Source organism: Syngnathus floridae, chromosome 14 (assembly GCF_059516105.1).
Source record: "Syngnathus floridae isolate MCC-2025c chromosome 14, RoL_Sflo_1.0, whole genome shotgun sequence".
Taxonomy (NCBI): Eukaryota; Metazoa; Chordata; class Actinopteri; order Syngnathiformes; family Syngnathidae; genus Syngnathus; species Syngnathus floridae.
In genome coordinates this window covers 11,945,073-11,966,774 of record NC_142426.1, presented here as the reverse complement: position 1 = coordinate 11,966,774, position 21,702 = coordinate 11,945,073, and the positions used below count along the sequence as shown (strand labels likewise).

Genomic DNA, 21,702 nt, shown 5'->3' with positions numbered 1-21,702 from the left:
GTCAGGTCGTGTCTGTTTGCTGTCAAACAGAATAGCTTCAATCCTATGTACTGCATCCCAACTGGAGACACTCAAGAAGTTCTTTTGTCTTACTTTGTACTCTGTTTCAAATTTCATTATTTTCACCCCCCCAATTAATGAGTATGTAAAAAAAAAAATCCTATCATACCCACCTTTTACTGTCTCAAAGATACAAAGCAGTGAATAGAATTATTACTTATCTTGGAATGTTGAGACCTAAAGAGTATTGTAAAAATACTATGTAACTTATTATTCCTCCTCATTCCCGACAATAGAGCCTGAGGAAGTGTCGTTCCCATAGAGACAAGCAGCCACTTTTATCCCAATTTGAAACGTACGCCTATCCACAAGTGTCACATGACAACGCAGTTCATGATCTTAGTCTTTTAGAAGCCCAATTGCGCCAAATGTCTTGATTTAAAAGCTCGCAATTTAAAGCTGAGAATCGAGCTAGCTGGTGGTGGGGGTCACAGTTCACGACAGCCTGTCTTCTACCTTGAGGTAAATAGCCAAATGGTGGTTTAATGGCTGCTGTTTCCATGGCGACGTGACCAGAGCATCGTCGGCCCGCAGCGTCTCCAAAGATCAGGAGTGTTATTTTTAAAGTAACATAAGCCAGACGATGGAGGTTCTCCGCGGGATGTCTGCACTCAGGGCGAGGCTGATGTGCAGACGCCGAAACATGACTACTAAATGAGATTATCCCAGCAGTTGTATGCGTGTACAGGGCAAGATTCCAGAAATCGACAGTAAATATCTTTACCGATATTGTCTTATTTTGAAAGATAGTCTATTGGTTTTCTGGCTTTATGATCTTGTTCATGTCCGCTGTTAAGATAAAATTCTCAATTTTGAATATAGTTAAACAAATGCAGTACAAGAAGCACATTTTCAATAGTTATGTTATAACTGACATGTAACCTCAATTGATTGACTAGATTGACTGCTTTTAAAGCTAACCCTCTTGACCCGCTTCCCTCGTGAAGGCTTTCTCTCATCTACATTTTTCCAGCATGAGTTTCCATGGCAACTTACTTGCCACTCCGGCATCTCCTTGACTTCAATTAGTGCAGAAAGTCTCTCCCCCCAACATATTCCTTCCTTATGCCCTGTGTTTTTTGTAAAAGGTAAAACTGAGTCATTTCAGGAACTTCCATTTATGCCTCTAATACAGCCACTTTACAACTGTCTAACATAGGGATGCTGTGTTACTCTGTACAAGCCCACACAGTTGTGTCAGTATCCTTTTGCTGGGTTCTGTGTAAAAGGCAGAGGTAATTTATTTCAATACCTTTAAGTCTCTTGTATGACAATAAATTCAACATGTTTTATTGGCATTATCAATGATGTGTTTCATGCCTACATTTGCAGCAATATTCAGCCTTACTGGGTTTTGCGTGAAATCCTGGAGTGTATATTTCAGATATTTTGCAGGATCTCTCTATGAAAGGAGTGTAATCGTCAGAATATGTGGCATAGAAAACATGAATTGTCTGATTTAGCAATCCCGTTTTGCTGTTTGAAAGCACATACGCTCGCGTCACTAATCTTTGCTAGGTTTTGTGCAAAAACCTACTGCAGTCCCAACAGATTTCCACTTTTGAGGCCTCCCAGCCGGCACAAACTGTCAACTGCATCACTGATCACTGATTCGTTGCACGAAAAAATTAGCCAGTCACCCCAGTCCTTGCTCCGTGTCACCAATCAGAAGCATTAGCAGCAAAGTGGCGGGTTGTGCCTTTAAAGCGATTTAACCTTGACTATGGCAGCTTATTACGGCTAATTACGGTGAACAGGTGCATCGCTCAGCCAGCATAGTCATGCAGTCACAGATTTCATTTAGAGATGCTGCCCGGGATATTAACCTCGCTAATTGCGACGGGAAACGCTCCCAGCCCGAACCGCCGGGATGGAGCGGCGCCGACCTCAAGGGGGGGAACGCAAACACATACAATTACTTTTCGTTGTATTCTAAGGGGAGTTGCAGCAAGACAGATTCTGACATTTTCAATGCGGAAGCTTTCGGAAATAGTGTCCACATCTTTCTGTGTGGAGGTTTAATACAGGTAAGATACATTCCATTCCAAAAGTATTAGAACGACAAGAATAATTCCATTGTTTTTCAACAACAATTCAGAATTCCTCCAGAATAACCTCCATCATGCTTTACAGATAAGATTGTGTGTTCTGGGCGATAAACGGATTCATACGTTGTCCAAGCATTGACCTTGCCGGTCCACTTCTTTTGAGGAGCACTGTACAAACAACTCGTTTGTCAAAATCTGGTACACTGACAGGTTTGTAACTTCCTGTTCTTACTCTTTTTCACTTTATATTCATGTTAGTATTCGACTATACTGCAAAATGAGTTTGTGACTAACCCCCACCCCCCCATGTTGATCTTTAATTCAGGATCTTTTGTCCTCCTTGCTCCCGCCTCCGCAGCCAGGAACTCTGCATTTGACAGGGCTACATGTAAACCACCAGCTGGACTGACAAGCAAGGCAAAGAGACCGAGGTGTGTGTGTGTGTGTGTGTGTGTTAGGGTTCCTCAGCAAATGGTTAAGACAAGACAGGATGGAGCTTTAGTGAGGTAAAGTGCACAAGTCATCGGTGACAAATTCCAGACTCAAAATAACAAGTGAAATGTGCTGAACTTGCGTTTATTTACCCTTGCAAATAAGATAACTGCCGGACACTCAGTGATAATCCCGAAGCCGCGTGCCAAGATTCCATGGCTTGTCCCTTAATCCTTGTCGGAAACATCAACGGTAACGTCGCCTCTTTCACATAGATGTCTTGCCTTTTGCTGCTCTGACTCCATGTTGCCATGGCGACCTGGTGATGTGGAGTTATGATTGAGTGTGGCTTGAGTGAGCCACATAGCTATGACGTTTGATTGTCACGCTGCGGGCGCATTTACAGGCTCTATTGTTTGCCCCTGGGATGACAGAATTGCGGCTGCCGTGCTATTCTGGCTACGAGGTTAGGTAGACTGCACAGTTCAAAAACAACATCTGGAACTCTTTTGGCACTATTATAACTTTTATGATTAAAAAGTTCACCCTTTGACTCTTCACGCTCGCCGCCTCTATCAAAAGCATTTTTACCCAATACTGGCTGGTGGGCACAGAAAGCTGATTGCGAACCAAAACCAACATGACATGAAAATAAAAACAGAATGAGATTTTTATGTAAGTAAAACAAACTCAAATTAAATAAATAAAAATATTAAAAGCACAAGTGTTTGCATTTGAATAAAATTAAGAAATGTAACATTTCCAAAAAATGTTTAAATTATATCATTAAATTTTATCAAATATTTTTTCTATAATTACTCCTTTCACCAGTGGTATTTTGATTATGATAAAAAAACACATCTTTGTTTTCCATTGGGACCCTTCTTGCATCTTTTGAGTGCTTTTCAAACATTCAGTGGAATCGTTCAATATTTCATCTGGCACTGGTATTCACCCCCCCATTTTATTTTCAGTAAGTCTGTTGGCACCTCGAAGTCACACTTCCTCGTGACTGCATTCGACTTTGCATGACATCATCTGGGCAGTTAGGGCCTCTGAATCGTTACAATGTCTTAAATTCCAAATCTAGTACTATTTAATACCCGAGAATACACTTGTCGATTCCACTTCCCATTGCCCATAATGCCCGAAGATGGTCGCCGGCTGTTCGTCAGTACCCCCCCCCCCCCCCCGTCCACGGGGCGTGATGATGACGTGTGTCATCCATTACAGAACATTTCTGTTTCTCTGACAACCTGCAATTACATCACAAAGTGGCGGCGGTGGCCTCGCGCAGCGAAGCCAATCATCAGCCTCTTAAAGGCTGACTGAGTCACTGTCTGCTCCACTGGGGAGCTTCATTAAAGATACTTGTCATGACATATGCAACTCGCGCATACTCAGAATTACTATACATGTTTTCATCTTAAATAGACTCATTTTGTGGGTGACGTGCTATTGACTTTATGTGATGGGTGTTAACTGTTTCTCGATAATGCTTTTAATTCGAATTTAATATATTCTTTCCAATAATATGTTGTATGTGCCCCCACTAGTTCAAACACACTTATTTCAGGCCTGAATAGCCTGCACGGTCAATTTGGTATTTTGCGCGTGTACGGTGTTGGGTTCATTTTGTCTCTAACGGTTCCCGCTTTAAACAGCTTGACATTCGTCATCACGTCACATTTTTTAGGAGCAAGACAGAAGGCGCCATATTGTAAAAATATCTCCATTTCTCCCTCCTTTTGTTGATTTCACCATCTGTCTCTGTTCGAAAACATGCCCTCCTGCCTTGCGTGTGGCAGGAAGTGCCGCCGGTGTCTTACTATGCTCCGATTACTGTGCATGATGGCGGATATTTCTTGCTTAAATTACCTCCCTAATGTTCAGTCAAATGTTTGATGACATCAGCAGGACTCGTTTCAGTCTGTGCAAGGGATCGGCATCCTCCAAGGATTTTTAGAAGGAATTCTGTGCTTTTTTTCCTCTGAAATCTCTACCACTAAAAAAATGATAGTCATTTCCTATTTTGTGGTCTTTTAACTCTTACTGTATTTCTTGTCAGATTACAACTTTTAGCTCCTAAATATACATATATATAAAAAAAGTTCTTCCTCTCAACATGAGGTTCTCATTGGAAGACAAGTGGAAGTTGAAGAGGGAACTGGTCCCTCACAGGAGTCCCCCATACCCCCTGCTACCCATTGCGCTTGGAGGCCTTGCGGATGAGCGGGTTGTTAGCACAAGACCGCGGGGTGCCTTTCTCTCGCATTGTCCGGCTGCTGGAAATGGGGAGGGCTGAGTGGACTCGTGGAGAGCCTCATTGAGTTGAGATGCTCTGGAGCACACATCATATTTTATCAATACGGAAGCTACGTGAAGCAAACAACTCCCGACTGCTGACAAAATGTTCCGCTTATTTACATGAGCAGAAGCTGGAAAATTCGAAGAAGAGTAGAACGCAGACATCGCTAAGAACAGGGCTGTCCAAAGGATGGTGCCAAAGGGAGACAGACAAAAGCAGGATTAGGAGCAGCGCCAAATTGTATTTTCATCAATACCCACCAATTGAATTTGCTACAGTGTATAGTATATATACATATAGAAAAAAATATAAATTCTAATAGAAAGAAGTGATCCTCATATCACATGAACAGCAACAGTAAAGCTCAGACATTAAAATGAAAAAGACACAAACACATGAATAAATGAATAAAAAAAATAACAAGTGAGTCACACTTTTGTGGACTCGGTGCAATTTGCACCCAGCAGGGATTCGCAGTGCTTCCCCTTCTGGAATGTCCTTCATGGACACTGTCTGTCTTGCAGAGTTTTTGTGGATGTCTGTCCAGTTTTCTGTCGAGCTGTCACTGTGCCTGTGTCTCAAGTCGAATGCCTGTCTGCTTGTCTTTCAGTCAAACTCAATTTCTTGCGAGTCTGTCTCTCATCATTTTCTGCTGGCTTGCTCATCTCTCAGTCAGCCTCGATGTTTCCTATTCAACTTGTCTTTCTTCCCCTCTTTGTTTGCATGTCTGGCTGCTCGACTCCCTATCTGCGTCTTCTGTCCATTTGTCCGTCCGGCACCCGGCATTAATGCCATCAAGCAGAGAAACGCAGCGCAACATGATGTCAAAGTAGTATTGGAAGACTCCGCAGGCGAACGCTGCTGCTGGCACTTTCTCCATGGCAACAAGGCTGATGCTGCTATTACCAGCCTAAACAGACCTACCATTAGCCACTGGGTGAGTGAGTGACTGGCCTCCCCTTCTATTTGCATCCATGTCCTTGAGGCAAGTCGAGTAAAGCCTTCCTGTAAATGAAAGGCTCTTTGCGTCATCCCATCACGCCAATCTTTTTTCATAGCTCCTTGTTTTTAGTTGACTCATTTTTTTATTTATTTTTTTCCCCCGGCTTGGTACAATTTGAAAAGCCTGTTGTCCCAGAGGTACTTTCTGTGACTTTCCGTACTGTCACGATTTCAGGTAAACGTTATGGACCTTGCTTTGTGCCATGGGAACATAAAAGGGAATTTCCTGTCATTTTTGTATGTTCACAGTTAAAGAGTATTGAAATGGATGATTAGCGATGCAGATTAACCCAATTCATGCCACCGCTCAGTTTTTCCATTTGACGTTTTATTTGAGATAGCATAGTTTCTGGCCTGGGTCGCTGTCCGTGGTGCTGAAAGTGGTATAGCAACAATGCTGCAGATCACACCATTTATTTTTATGATTATTTTTTTTTTGTATGTGTTCTGTGTGTGCGCGTGCACCTGAAGATGAACAGGCGGTTGAAAGCCAGCGCGAAGTGAGTCACGCACCCACTCGGCAGCCTCGTGAATTACGCCCAGCAGGGAGGCCAACCTGCATCTGGAAAAGGTTAGCTTGGCGCACAAAACACACACACACACTTTATGAATGGTTTCTCTTTTTAGCGCGTGTGCGTGTGTCTTGTACATCAATTGTGTTTTTCTGTAACATACAAATTGAACAAATTATTATTATTATAGTGGTAATTATGTATAGTATTTACAATCTGCCAAATATAGCATGGATTTATGTAAAAATAAGAATCATAAAAGTGTTTAATAACTGCATGATAATAATTATTTACCAGTTTGTAATAGCAGTTATTTTACATTTGTGGACTGTAACAATGGTATGTAGGGAGTTAAAATCAATTTGTAAAGTAATGAGGAATACATTTAAGGGTGCTTTTATTATTTACTTAGTAAAATGGGTACTTCTACAACAACTACTAATAATATTAACAATAACATATTTATTGTTGTTTATTATTGTGCTGTTATTGTTTCAAGTGTATTTATTATTTGTTATAGCGGTGGTATTGTAAATATAGTACCTTTTGTTGCAAAATAGTTTACAATTGTATAATAAATATTATTCTAAAAATGTTTATGAACTAAAGATGTTATTATAAATGTCATAAACGTGTGTATTCATTATTTTACATTTGTGGAATGTAAAATGCATAGCACTTTGTTGTTAAAAGTAATTTCTAAGCTATTGGTAAAGTTGCTTTTTGAGTAAAAAGCCATGATCATTATTCTTGCTATTGTTAATCTGCCATTATTGTTTTGTTTTCTTTTTCCTTTTTTTTTTTATAGTCAGCTATTTACTCCCCCACTCATTTCACTGTGCCGCCCGCCTCTCATTTTTGTGACGAGGTGCAAATCCCAAAGGAACTGACACCCCCCCTTCTCCACCCCCTTCTTCCTCCTCTTCATCCTCCTCTTCTTCCTCACAGCGGCAGCAGCAGCAGACACGTCGTGAGGCAGCAGCAGCAGACACGTCGTGAGGCAGCAGCAGCAGACACGTCGTGAGGCAGCAGCATTCGAAGAAAGGACGGACCGACAGACCAACAGGACCCTCACTTGTGCATATTTCTGGGAGGCAAAGGAAGAGGACTAGAGAAAGCAAGCATGGCTTCCTATGCATCGGTAAGTTCCTCTTACACTCCCTGCCCACCCCAAGCATTAACGCGCCTTTACGTGCCTTGTCTGCAGAGGGTGTGTGTGTTTTTCTTTTTGTGAGGCGGGGGGGCACGGCGCAACACAACACTGAAGGACTTCCATGAGCTTTTTGAGTGGTACTCAATGTGCAGCTAAGGATAGATGCACTGTGTGTGTGCGGGTGGGGGTAACAAGGGGCTCGCATTGATGACACATGCATATTAAGTGGATGCACTTGACTACTCGCTGCAGGATTAACACATTCATAAGGAAATGAAATTTGCTCAGCTTCATTTGAGACAGCAGCCAATAGAATGGGGCTTTGAGTCCAATGTCTGTGTATTGACAATTGAGCAATGCGCTCCCTCAGATGGTCTGTATTATACTCTGACTTTGTGTCAATCAATAGATACACAACCACACACACACACACACACACCTCTTGTGTTCCCCCGCAATTTGGATTTAAAATGTATGAGTCACATGCCCACCCTTATTTGTGATGTCACGTGACACGTTCTCCTCTTCCGACATGCTTCAATCTGCCATGTTGGCTTCCTCATTTCTTTGCAGCATGTCACCCTCCTCCTCCTCCTCTTCTTTATCATCCTCATCTTTTTTTTCCGCTTCTTCTTTGGTGCCTTTGTGTTTGTGCCACCCTCTCCTTGATCCTTGTGAGTTACGACTCGGTAAAACATGCGAGCGAGAGAGATGCTCGGCGGCTAATTGGATTGGCCACGAGAGGCGAAGGAACATGAGGTGGAATTTGCCTGTGCGTGGATGAGTGCGGGGAGAGGAGGTGTGTGCGTGAGCGCACGTGTGTGTTTGTTTGTGAGCCGACGTGTGCGTCGGTGCATGCGTGTGATTGTTACTGTGTTTTTTAAAATGTGGCACAATGTCTAATTAGTTCCTCTGGGGACATTTTGACTGGTACAAGAACAATGTCCAGATAAGCCCATTTGCCCCCATTACTGTGTGCTGGTACATGCTGTATGACTAAATTGGTACTGGGAAGTGTGTGTTTTTGTGTGTGTGTGTGTGCTTGCAGGGATTCATTGCTGTTTTGGAAGCTGTGTGAATGAGTAAGTCAAGCGGGGTGGGGGTGGTGCTTCATTTTATGTCGATGTTGTAATTGTTTCCATTGCAAGTCTTCCAAATTTTAGGATTTTTCAAATGATTGTGCATTTATTCTGAGCGGGTGTTTTTTTCATCTAAGATGTCTTTTGGGTAAAGATGATTTTTACACTATTCTCTTTTTAAAGATTGTGGTTTTAAAATAAACACAATTCATATCTGCTCAAAGTGTTTGTATAAAATGTGTTCAAGGGCAAAAGCTACGTGAGATCTTGTGGAATCTTGTTTTCTTAAAAAATGCAAGACAGCGATGATGCGAAGTACAGTTTCCATGGCAACTGCCATCCAATGAAATAATAAATGTTATAGAACAATTACAAATGGTTGCTGCTTTTGAGCGCCGTTGTCTTTATTCATACAAATTTACCGTACATACCATTTCATAATTTGTTTCATGTAATAAACACCATTTTTCAGAAGAACAGATTTTTAACACGCTTTTAAAAACAATCCTATAAAAAAAGTGACTACTTCTTAATTAATGTGATTTGTTACCTACGGAATGTAACTATTAAACATTTTTAGGGTGTTTCACTGTTACAGAATCCAATAATTTAGTATTTCATTTGATATTTAAACCATATTGTCACAGTCGAGGGATGTTGCAGATCTCATGAAAAACAGCTCTGGTGTTCTAATCATTAAAGTAATACACCATATTATTTGGCAATTCATGTTTGTAGCATTGTCGCTTATAAGACCATACTGCATGGTAATAACGACCACACATTTTATTCATCGATGAGTTACAATTATACTCATATTCTCAATACTATCTCAAGTGTTATTGTCTAATTCGGGGATGCATGCAATCATTTCAGACAAGCGACTATTAGTTCTCACGTCCTCTCTGATGTGCTGTTATTGCAGGGCCCTTGATGCTGAACTGTGCTACGAGAGGGGGTGGTACATCGTAGCTAACACACACACACACACACACACACACATAGTCAGAAGAAGCCCTTCAATGGAGAAAATGAGAGACTTGGTCCTGACTGTGATCATCCTTCTGCCTTTGGTGAGTATTGTCACTCTGAAACGTTTACAGTGTGTGTGTGTACATCATTGTTTGTTGCCTTAAAACAGAGGTCATCCCAGATAGTGAGAACCATTTTGGTAACTTAAGTAAGAGTTAAAGACTGAGCATGCATGTTCATATTATTTTATTAAATGGTACTAATAATAATAATATATTCAATTTGTATAGCGCTTTTCAAAAACCCAAAGACGCTTACAAGGAAACAAAGATGAAGACTTACAGGGGGGGGATAAGGAAGTCGGATAGGTAAGGGGGAGCCAGGTGGTGAAGGGCTTTGAAGGTGAGAAGGTGAATCTCGAAGATGATGCGCTGTTTGATGGGGAGCCAGTGAAGAGAGTGGAGAATGGGAGTGATGTGTTCACAGGACTGGATGTGGGTAAGGAGGGGGGCAGCAGAGTTGTGGACTAGTTGAAGTCTATGGAGTGAGTGAGAAGTGATGCCAGTGAGAAAGGAGTTGCAATAGTCAAGCCGTGATGAGATGAAGGCATGGATGAGGGATTCAGCGGCAGGGAGAGAGAGAGAGAGAGGCCGTGTCGGATTCTGTGCTGGAAGTAGGAGGTCTTGACAAAAATAACGCAGAAGTTGCATGCCGGAGAGGAGGGAGTGATGCTTAAGGAGTCAATGGTAAGGGAGATGGGTCCAGTTTTATTGAGAGGATAGTGTGGGTGGAATTTTTGTCTCCAGTGTATTCTCTTTTTTTTTTTTTTTTACCTGTGTTTTCCCAACTGTATGTAATTAATTCACAGTGGCACCCCGCCACCACACACCCCACAAGCAACAAAGGTGAAGTGTCCCTCCAGCTGACATCTTTACACACAGCATCCACCGCGCTCTCCGGCTAACCTTGACCTCCCGTTGTCATGTACTTAGTGTGTGTCAAACGGCGCCGCTGTCGCTACCGGGTCAGCGGTGGCCGAGGTGAGGGGCCAGTGGACTGCCGCCTCAAATGCCGCTTTTATTACCCGTGCTGCGTCTGGGGCTGCTCGAGTGCCGGCCCGATGTTAACTGGCCCTTGAAAACACAACTATAAGACTGGATATCTGTTTTGGGAGATGACTAACTTAAGAAAAAATATTGTACTTATGTTGCCCTGCAGCACACCTTCTTGTTGTGTGTGTAATATGAATTTGTATATCAATATCTATCTATCTATATATATATATATATATATATGTATATATGTATATATATACATGTATATATATATATATATACACACATACATATATATATATATATATACACATATATATGTATGTATGTATAAATATAAAAAAAAATACTGGAAGACTGCTGTGCTGCTGCCTAGCAACAATCGTTCTACTCCCTTGAAGGCAAAGCCTGTGTCGGTCTGATTATGAAAACAGCGCATCGATAAGCAAAATCATTAAACACAAAACGAGAGAGGCACAACTGTGCTCAGACTAAGTCATTTACATTCTCTCCAAGCCAGGGAGGTGCCTGAGGTCAAGTCATATCAAATAGTGATGAGTCAGCCAAAAAGACGTACGTGTATGCGCGCGTGCGTGTGTGTGAGAGAGCCTGTTGGAGAAGTAAAAGAGACATCATGAGTCTCTTTGCTTTGTGTTGTGTTTGGCAGGTTGGAGTGGAAAGCAAACTATTTTTTTTCTGTGTGATGATCCGTTGAAATGAGCCGTAAAATCTTGGTTTTCTCCTAATGACGGTGCATCACTGGTATGGAATCTGGTGCAATCATTAGGTCCTTTTCTGGATGTCTATTTTCATACGCTCACTTTGTATTATAGCCAGTTAAATTCCAGTTGTATATTTTAATGTAACCTTGTGGTTTGTTTTGTACACCGTCGTTTCAAGTGTTCCTCTGGGATATTGTCATTCACCGTTTGTGCTTGAGCTACACTTTTTAAGCAATCATTTGGTATTTTGTATTCGTCTGAAAATAATAAATCAAATGTGAGCGTAATATATATGTAAAGTCATATTTGTGAAAGAAGCAGAACAAGAGAAAATCACTTCATTATACTGTACGTTAGCATTGTTATTGGCAACCCAAAACATAGCAGTATCGCCAAGGTGACTCTTTTTCTGCCAGCAGCAAACAACTGAATGGTCGCTCCAGTTTGCCTTCAGCCCATACCGACAATACAACATGATCTCATTTTGTTCAGGTGGCGTCAGAATCGGAGCACTGCATCATTCAGCGAGAGCATGACAAATGCATGGAGAGGATGGAAATGCACGACCCCAACGATGACCTGGACATGGGTGAGATAAGTCACAAATACCTGCACGCTATTGCCATATGATATGACAACAACTAACAGAATATGTGATCTTATTTCCATGTATTATATTTATTCTTTGGTTTCCTCCCACATTCCAAAAACATCCAGATTAATTGAACACTGAAATCATAGACTAGTAAAAAAAATTTCAAATTTTTCAAAAGATAGTTAAAAAAAAAAAAAAAACGTCTCTATTTTTTTAAAGTGAAGACAATTTGCAATTGTCGTATTGACACAAAGTTTGTCTTCACGGGCCAATGATAATTACACTGCAGGGCAAATTTGGCCCGCATGCCAGAGTTTGACACCCCAGCTCTAAATGAATCGGTGTGACTGGTTGTTTATCTAGCTTGTCTAAAAGACATTGATAGTTGCGTTGCAGTAAGTGCGCCGTGGCCGTCGCACCTTCACCGGCTCTTTGGCTCTTGATACAGCTCTTCGTAGGCAACTCCGTGAGCCTCATTTGACTCAGATTTGCCCTTTCAAAGTAATTGGCTTTCTGTCCGGCTCACCACACACAAGCAAAACACATTAAGGGGGAAGAGAAAGGTCTGCAAACACACACTTACACACGTCCACGCAGTGGAGTATGAGAGTGTCATGTGAGAAATGCATGCAAGTCAACGCACATGCATGCATGCACTCTGCATTACTATGAAAATGTTGGAGTGTGAATGATGGAGAACATCTGGGGAGAGGAAATCCTGGAAGGTGCTGAAGAAGAAAGACAATGAAAACAGATGATACATTGTCGGCCAACTTTTCCAGTCCATCATTTACTACCCATTCGTTGGTGTTGTAAGCCTATAAAATGATGGAGTTATTTAATAATGAATGGAAATAAATAGACTTTTCCATCACAAGGGAGCTGTTCCTCATTGTGTGTGTCACGTTGCCGAGCCTCACATATATTCGCTCCCACAGCGTGCCCTTGGATGTGGGACAACCTGACCTGCTGGCAGGCTGCCGACGTGGGCGAGGTGGTGGTGGTCAACTGCCCAGAGTTTTTCCATGACCTGATGGGACCGGAGGACGGTGAGGCAAAACACGCTCCCCGAGATGTCAGATCCCAAGAGGGGGTTTATTCTCACCTGGATGTTTTCCATGTAGAGATGGGGCGGGTCAGTCGCAACTGCACGGAGGACGGCTGGTCGGAACCGTACCCTCACTACCTGGACGTGTGCCTCTTCTACGACAACGCTACGAAACCGGTAATGTTCTCACATACATGCACTCGAGATAATGTCAAAGTCTTGATGTCTTTTTTTTTCTTTTTTCCATAGGACATGTACTATGCATCAGTCAAGGCCCTGTACACGGTTGGCTACAGTACGTCCCTGGTGTCTCTCACCACTGCCATGGTCATCCTCTGTAGATTCAGGTGAGCATGAGAATGATAAGAAATATGAATGCCCGACGTATTTGGATTGTTTTTTTTAGGCTGGGGGAAAAAAATTTGTCTGGCCAATTCATCATTTGTCTTTAAATGTGGTGAAGCAGCATGTGGTTCATTCCTGAGGGTTTATTTATTTATAATTTTGTTTATAAATAGATAGATAAATAAATGGGGGCCCGTCTAGTTGAAGATAATGCTATAAGTGTCTTGTACTGTATATATGGCAACAGATGGAGGCAGCTTCTGCCATCTTGTGGAAGAGGCTCCCTCCTCTAATTGTTTGACCTGTCACTACGTGTCGATGAACATGAGCTATTTCTCTGCCCATTCAGGAAGCTCCACTGCACCAGGAACTTCATCCATATGAACCTTTTTGTGTCGTTCATGCTAAGAGCCATCTCGGTCTTTATCAAAGATGGCGTGCTGTATGCGCAGGAGGACAGCGACCATTGCTTTGTGCACACGGTTAGTCACACATACTGCAGATTGGACACTTCAAGTGGTACTTTTTGGAGTTTTTTTTTCTTTAAAGAATTTTTCTGAGATTATTTTTAAATTGAATAAGATAGATGTTTGTTCAAAAATATTTAATTTTCAAAATGACAGTCATTTATTCTTTTGTCACCTCCTGTTCTCAAACTGAATTTTTAAATATTCAATGCCTCTCACGTATTCTTTATCTTGATTAATTAAAAAAAAATCAAATTATCATTCTGATTACAAATGCAAAACAAATGCAAAAAATATGCCCGCTCTATGCAGCCATGATGAATGCAGTGTGAATGGCCATGTTGCTGTTAGCCTCCAATTAACATAGCCAGCCGAAATGGCTACTGTGGCAACGGGAGGTGAGCATCCGCTTACCAGAATCGCCTCTGTGGTGCAATGGCTTGACCCTGCTCGGGTCATCCAAGGCGGGAATGAAGATGAATTGCATTGTCGAGCATCATTGAGCCATACAGGACATGTTGTTTAATGTGTTTTTGTAATTAGCAATACATTTGAAAATGAAACACCATTATGAACCACACTCATCTGCTGTACATTTTTTTAGAATACTGATAGCAGCATTTGAGAATATTCTTTTTTATTTTTATTTTTTAAAGGAAAGCCGATTGATTGACATCTTTCCTGTTGCCTTTGTGTGTTCATGCAGGTGGCGTGCAAAGCGGTGATGGTTTTCTTCCATTACTGTGTCATGTCCAACTACTTCTGGCTTTTCATTGAAGGTCTCTACCTCTTCACTCTGCTGGTGGAGACATTCTTTCCCGAGAGACGATATTTCTACTGGTACACCATCGTCGGATGGGGTAAGTCTTTTCATATCTTTCTTTGAATTGAAATTAAATTAATTTTTATTGGACTGTATTTTACTAATTTTAAACACAGTTGCTTTTTTTTTTTATTTGAGTACTCTTTATTTTCTATATTGCTTTTTTATGCATACTTTAATTACTTATATTGATTAATATTTTGAATATTTTTATCAAAAAACAGTAATTGTTATATAAAACTATTTTATTATTTGTGATTTATATATTTATACATAACACGCTACATTTATTTCAAGATATCTTTTGTAATCAGGGAAAATAGGCTTTATTTAGATAAGAAGTCTTTATAACTCTACTTGAAATCTCAACATTTCGCCCTTCAATTTTGACAAAACTGATCATTTTTTTCCTCTTCTGTTCTAACTGTAACTCACCAACTCTGGCACTAGTTGGCGCCACAACACTGCCTATGAATTATATGAAACGTATGAGGAGAAAAAAAATACTCATAATAAACTTATAACATGATGCGTGTTGCCGCACAGTCATTAATATATCATTTCTTTGGTTCAATTTTTATTATCTTATTTAATAGGAACCCCCACCATTTGTGTGACTGTCTGGGCCGTGCTGAGGCTCCATTTTCACGACACCGGGTAAATCCAAGCTCTTTATCCATCGTTTTGTCATCCATACTGCATAAATTGGGGTCAGTTATCATTGTGTAGGCTTTTGTAATATGCAAGTAAAATCAAAGAATTCTTCCTCCTCCTGCTCTTCCTCCAGTTGCTGGGATACAAATGAGCACACTGCTCTCTGGTGGGTGATCAAAGGACCTGTAGTGGCCTCCATCATGGTATGAAAAAAGCTATTCATGTTATTGTCTCCAAAAATGTCAGGCCGGCCTGAAGACGTCATGTGTAACGAGGCCTTTGCTGTATTTTTCGGTCTTTTTTTCCCCAGATCAATTTTGTTCTCTTTGTGGGAATCATCATCATCCTGGTGCAGAAGCTCCAGTCCCCTGACATCGGGGGCAATGAATCCAGCATTTACCTGTAAGTAACCACATTTCATCCATCAAAGGGGGATGCAATTTAGCCTAATAGCATATAGTTGCCTAAATCATATTTGAGCCATTTTGGAAAATAGGACATTTCACAACATATTCAACAAACAGCGTCCAGTAACCTCGTTCACAATTTCGAGTCTTCAGTGACTTTTGAGGATGCGAGGGGAAGATTTAAAAATTTGAAATGCAAACCATTAGACAAATACATAAATGCATAGCGTGTGCGTGCGTGCGTGTGTGCGTTTGCATCTGCGTACGTGCGCATGTGTGTGCGCGTGTGTGTGCACGAGTGAGACGATGAGCGTGCCCTTAAAGATGTTGCCTTTGTTGTGTTGTTGTGTTGTCTTTGTGCTGTGTAGCAGCTGTGCTCAGAAATGCTTCAGTGAGCCCTCACAGGCTGTTCAGCATTCGTGCAGGATGTCAGAGTTGTCCACCATCACACTGTAAGTGTGTGTTTGTCAGTGCGTGTGTGTGTGTGGCTGTGTGTGTGAGTGTGTGTTTGCATGATGTACTTCACATAAGCCAAGGGGCTCGTACACGCTCAGGTGCTCGTCTTGGCCTTGACGTTGTGCGCCTTTTACCTTCTTGGGATGTCTTGGCATTTAAATGACCCTTCAACTACAACGTTTTGGACTCACCCAACGGTTAAAAAAAAAAAAAAGCGAATCCTGACCTCACAGTTAAAGCGCAAACCACAACAAACACACTGATGTGCTCTCACGAGATTTGTGTATTTAAAAAAAAAACGAGTGCAGAGGTTTACGAAGACAAATGAATACTCCACTAGTGTAACCTCTTTATTTGTCGTGGGTAACGTTTAAGAGTCACTTTTGAATATTCTTTACAGTCATGCAGGTGGTAAAAATTGTTGCGCAATTAAAAACAATGTTTGTTTATTTATTTATTTATTTATTTATTTATTTATTTATTTATTTTCATAACATGCATTTTTTGCTACATCTAGTTTGACCTTTAAATTGTATATTTATTTACTTATTTATTTGTTACAGTTCATGAAATTTTAATGGGATTTTTAAAATTTTATATTCTTTTTTTCCATAACTGATTTTTTTCGTAATCGTCTTCTTAAACGCATTGATATTTTTTTTAATTCAGAGATTTTTTTCATGACAGTTCGTTTACAAATTCTTGATTTTTTTTTTTTTTGTGCGCTATCTTGCGCTCTAAATTTCCTCAGAACTGCTTTCAATGTGGGTGTGTGTCATTCTATATCGTCCTTTGTGTGTTTGCCATCATACATGTTCTGTGTTATTTGTTGCGTTACGCTGTGCAACAGTTTCAACGTGACCACACCGCAGGCGTTGCAATGCCGATAATGAACTCGGTTCATTATCGTGATTGTAGAAGTGCACGACGCGGCACTGAGACGTTTCTAACGTTTTGATCCTTTGTGTGTGTGCATGTGTGTGTCACGCAGGCGTCTTGCGCGTTCCACTCTCCTGCTCATCCCGCTGTTTGGAATTCACTACACCGTCTTTGCCTTCTCCCCCGAGGACGTCAGTAAGAGGGAGCGTCTGGTCTTCGAGCTAGGCCTCGGATCCTTCCAGGTAAACGCACCGTGAACGTCATGACATCAGCCAAACCAAGTTAGGCATATTTTGTCATTGATGTCGAAACAAAAGAATGATCCGAAACTTTCTGTCTGTTTGCCTCCATTCAGGGCTTTGTGGTAGCCGTCCTCTACTGCTTCCTCAACGGGGAGGTAAGATGTGCTCCCTCCCTTAAATCCTTTCTTTCAAGGATGCAGATCAGATTTCACCTAATCACAGAACTGCTAAATTACACTAGTCAAGCAGATGTAGAGTCAGTCTTGTCATTTTATTTATTCTATTATTATATTCGAACATCTGTACTTTGCAATTTATTTTTCTGGCAAACCACTAAAATTCGAGAATGAAATGCATTATTTTTCCTCCAATACCCTTCACCTAGCTGTCTTGGTGGCGCACCCTTTACAGGATAATCAACAGACGGACGGACATTTGACATTGCTAAAAGATGAGTCGATGCCTAAAGTACATGTAAAAATGACGTTGTGAAGTTTCTCCCTGAAGGTGCAGTCAGAGATCAAGAGGAAATGGCGCAGCTGGACGGTGAACCGATACTTTGCTGTGGACCTGAAGCAGCAGAGGCACCCGTCGCTGGCCAGCAGCGGAGTGAACGGCGGGACTCAGCTGTCCATCCTGAGCAAGAGCAGCTCCCAGATCCGCATGTCCAGCCCGCTGGCGGAGAGTGCCAACATCAGCCTGCCTACCTGAACGTTTGACCACGCCACCTCGCCGTCAGCCGCCGCCATCAGCCGTCTTGAATGAATCCACACCGGGCGGAAGAGACCAAAGTGGCCCCCTGGCTCATGAGTACTTTTCATTTTTCACTTCCTCTCAATGATGCCCTTGGAATTGAATTCAAAACAATCAAAGGCGACATACGAAATGTTTACTTTCCCCTCCCCCCATTTGTAAAACTATTTTGAAAGTCATTTTAATTGATTCCAAATTGAATTGATCAAATTTGGCTTTCTGTACGGTGATTATCAATGTGCTTCAAAGTGCCAAAAGAAACAAGCTTTGTCTTGCTTGTGACGCTTCCCCCAACCCCAAACCCAAACTTCAACCCTAAGCCAAACCCCAAACCTGAACCCTAAACCTTATTCCTAAAATACTTGTTGTTTAAATGTTCAATTCAACTTTTCTACAATCAGCCGCAAGTACTGAGTATGTCAAAAGATTCAAAAATACTTAAAAAAAATAATTGTGGACTTTGTAAATATTTTTGAGTGTAGACGAGTAGATTTGTCTTATTATTGCGTTTGCATAACAAGTATTGTAATGTAATGTAAAAAAAAAAAATAGGATCTGGAGCCCAAATCTGTAGATCTCATCTCATATTCAAAAACAATACTTTTGAAGTAGACTTAGTGCCAAAATGACTTTTCTATGAATTATTCGATAGCTACAGTGCAATAGAGCAGTGCCATGATTTTGTATTGACTTAATCTGCAGCTTTACACACGTCGTACAAGGATCTCAAGCTCCTCTTACATCCCTCGCCCACTGTCGTGTGCGTCTACAAAAAGTGCCTCGTGCCTCGCTCATTTTTGATTTATTTAAGAAGGACGTTGAAAAAAGCCATTTTCCTCCATTGAATGTACAGTGTTGTGCTTTTACTCTGCGTGTTAGTATGATTTTATTTTTATTATTATTATCATAATTATAAGCAGCGGTTATCTTTTAACAGTTAACAAATATTAATAACAAAATATTTTCATTTAGCCCAATTACAACTCCTACACACACACGTTTAAACAAATACACATGTTTAATTTTATACTTACTTCTTTTATTACAACACTAGTTTCAAAACATACCCCCGAAAGAAAATAACGTCAAAAGAATTAATCCGTGCCCAAGCCTGTACAGTTTAAAATAATCTTCTTCTCACCTGTTATAAACAACAACAACAATTTAACCCTTGTATAATACAATTTAAATCAAGTAAAATTGCTGTTTATAGACGCCTGACAAACATGTAATGGCATGGTGTTTTTATCACGTAGAGTTATTATTGTAATTAATACATGGATATTTAGATGAGCTAAAGTCTCATGGGATTTGTTGAGATGAGGTGACACGTAATGTTTCAGTGGTTAGGGTTAGGGTTAAATGTCCGAATTGTACATTGCACATTTTTCATCTTTTCATTTTCATTACAGTATTTCATTTTGAGTGGAAAAAAAATACTGCTGCTTACGTGCACTATCACCAGCTGTCACTCTGAGCCTGAATGCAGCTCAGATGGAAACGACCATGTCTCAAAGCTGTTAACTATATGTGTATGCTGTAACAATGCCCATCACCAAGGCGGGGCAGTCATGTTTTTTTTTTTTAAACATTTGTATTTGGTAAGAAAAAAAACAGAAACATCAACAAAGAAGTGGACATAGCTAATGCAGGACACGAGTTAGCTATTATCAGCTCAGCTCAACTTTATTTAGCTTGCGAGCAATCGGATTCATCTTCATTTTCACAAACGAGGTTTCAGAATTGTTAGCTAGACGCTAGCTAAGTCCTTGCGAGTATTTTTTTTTTATAAATAAAAATAGACCTAAATACAAAAGTATTATTCAATTCAAATATTTAAATGATAGTTAATTATATTCAATTTAAGTATTTATTAATTAGAAGGTAAAATATTGTAAGACATTGTCTCATCCACCATCATGTAATATTCATGAACATCAACGTGAAAATGTAAAAATGGAATTTGAAAAATACCCTCTGAATTGCAGGTATTTCAATTTTCAAATAAGAAAATGTGTCACTTTGGTAGTTGACGAAGCAAGGCTAAAGGCTAATTTCATGATATTTTTCTCGAATAAAAATGAGCCAAAGGAGGGCATATCCACTGCTTTTACTCATTTTCGCTATTTACAATGTTTTTGTTATGAACCGTGCAACATTTCTGTAAAAATGGACAAGGGTAGCGCCTACACTTTTAGCATTACCAATTTGTCCTGGTTTTTATTGTATTGCACTGTAAAGACAATGGTGGAACTCCAGGAAGAATAGCGATGGCATCTGCCAAAGCAAATGGAGATCCTAAATGAAATTTCAAGCTATGGGCCTTATGTACAAGGATTTTCAACACAAGAAAACAAAACAACAACAAAAAAAAAACATGTTAATAGTGTGATTTTGTTACTGTGCCTTCTGTGAGGTCCCAATATTTTTGTTTTTTCTTTTCCAAAAACATACTGTGAACTGCGTGAGGAGTCGAAGCACTTTTTTTTTCTTTAGCATTTAGCTTCAGATCACGTGACATTTAACTTCAATACTCCAGCTTCGGCTGACCGCATACGGGCTATTTTCGCTTATATGTATGTGTCAAAGAAAAGAGAGCAAAATGCTACAGTTGGATATTTCAGGGAATTTTCAACTGCTTGAGCGCCAGGTGACAAGCTCGTACTCTGGCTTGTTAGCTTTCCCCTGAAAACAGCTGTCACTAAAACTTTTTACAAGCACCTCGAAAACTACTGAGCTAATTATAGGGTGAATTAGCATAAATAAAACTAGGCTAATCTCAGCCAAGCTAAGATAAAGTAAGAGTTGTCTTGGGTCTTGGCGAGAAAGCAATTGAGAACATTTTTCAATGAATATTAAAAGTGTGTACATTTTTTTTGTGTGTTTGACTAACTTGAGTTTAACTAGCTTGTTTATTGCCAATGCATTTTTGAATGTACAGTTGTCGCTCAGCTGCTCTTCTATGATGCCTGCTATGAATCTACATGGTGTTCAATCATATATACAATATTGTCAATTTTATTTTCAGGTTTTTTTACCTCTCGACTGAGTCCTACAGTGTTGAGACTCTATTTTGATCGCTCGAGTTAGCGAGCGCGTGATAGTAAAATGTGTATGCACGTCTGTGGTGACACACATAAGAAAAATTAAATGTATACTATATATTTAAAAAAAGGATATTTGGTCATCCAGATTCCTGTAACAATGTGTCGTTAAAAAAAAAAAAAAAAAAAGGTGACGTCCGACATCCACATCGTTGTTGTGTAAATTTGAATGCTCAATAAAAATGTGCAAAATTGTTGTAGCTCATTGGTAGTTGTTGCTTATGCAATTTGTTTTTATTCATGTTATATATGTTTTAGTTTATATTTTATTTACCGTATTTTTTGGACTATAAGTCACGGGTTTTTTTTCATAGTTTGGGTGGGGTGGCGACTTATATATGAATTTTTTCACAAATTTTCAAAATTCAAAAAAAAAAGTGAAACCGCGATAAACAAACCACGATGTAGCAAGGGATTACTGTAATTTGAATTTCAAGTGACGTCAGCAGCAGTTATATATATCGTTATATGGGCCTGTGGAATATTTTGAAGCGTCATATTATTAAAACACGATGAAGAATTAAATATTTTATGGTTTCAAAATACAAAACTACCAACTATTATCAGTCAGGCTTTATGCATTCTC

The 21,702-nt window shown here is 40.2% G+C and overlaps 1 protein-coding gene across 2 annotated transcripts; it reads left to right on the top strand.

The window, feature by feature from the left end:
• Window positions 1-941: 941 nt before the first annotated feature.
• Window positions 942-21,321, top strand: LOC148387817 (pituitary adenylate cyclase-activating polypeptide type I receptor-like). 2 transcript variants are annotated; one of them, XM_088396160.1, is made up of 19 exons: window positions 942-2,318; window positions 2,434-2,539; window positions 5,648-5,785; window positions 6,322-6,421; window positions 7,311-7,503; window positions 9,520-9,667; window positions 11,836-11,932; window positions 12,877-12,987; window positions 13,063-13,163; window positions 13,236-13,333; window positions 13,681-13,813; window positions 14,505-14,658; window positions 15,218-15,278; window positions 15,409-15,478; window positions 15,586-15,677; window positions 16,051-16,134; window positions 17,130-17,259; window positions 17,373-17,414; window positions 17,767-21,321. In XM_088396160.1, the coding sequence occupies exons 5-19, from the start codon at window positions 7,496-7,498 to the stop codon at window positions 17,968-17,970; spliced, it is 1,533 nt and encodes a 510-aa protein (XP_088252286.1). In that variant the 5' UTR covers window positions 942-2,318; window positions 2,434-2,539; window positions 5,648-5,785; window positions 6,322-6,421; window positions 7,311-7,495; the 3' UTR covers window positions 17,971-21,321. The 2 variants fall into 2 exon arrangements, with proteins under 2 accessions (XP_088252286.1, XP_088252287.1); XM_088396161.1 differs by lacking the exon at window positions 16,051-16,134 and having other exon boundaries at window positions 945-2,318.
• The last annotated feature ends 381 nt before the right edge of the window (window positions 21,322-21,702 follow it).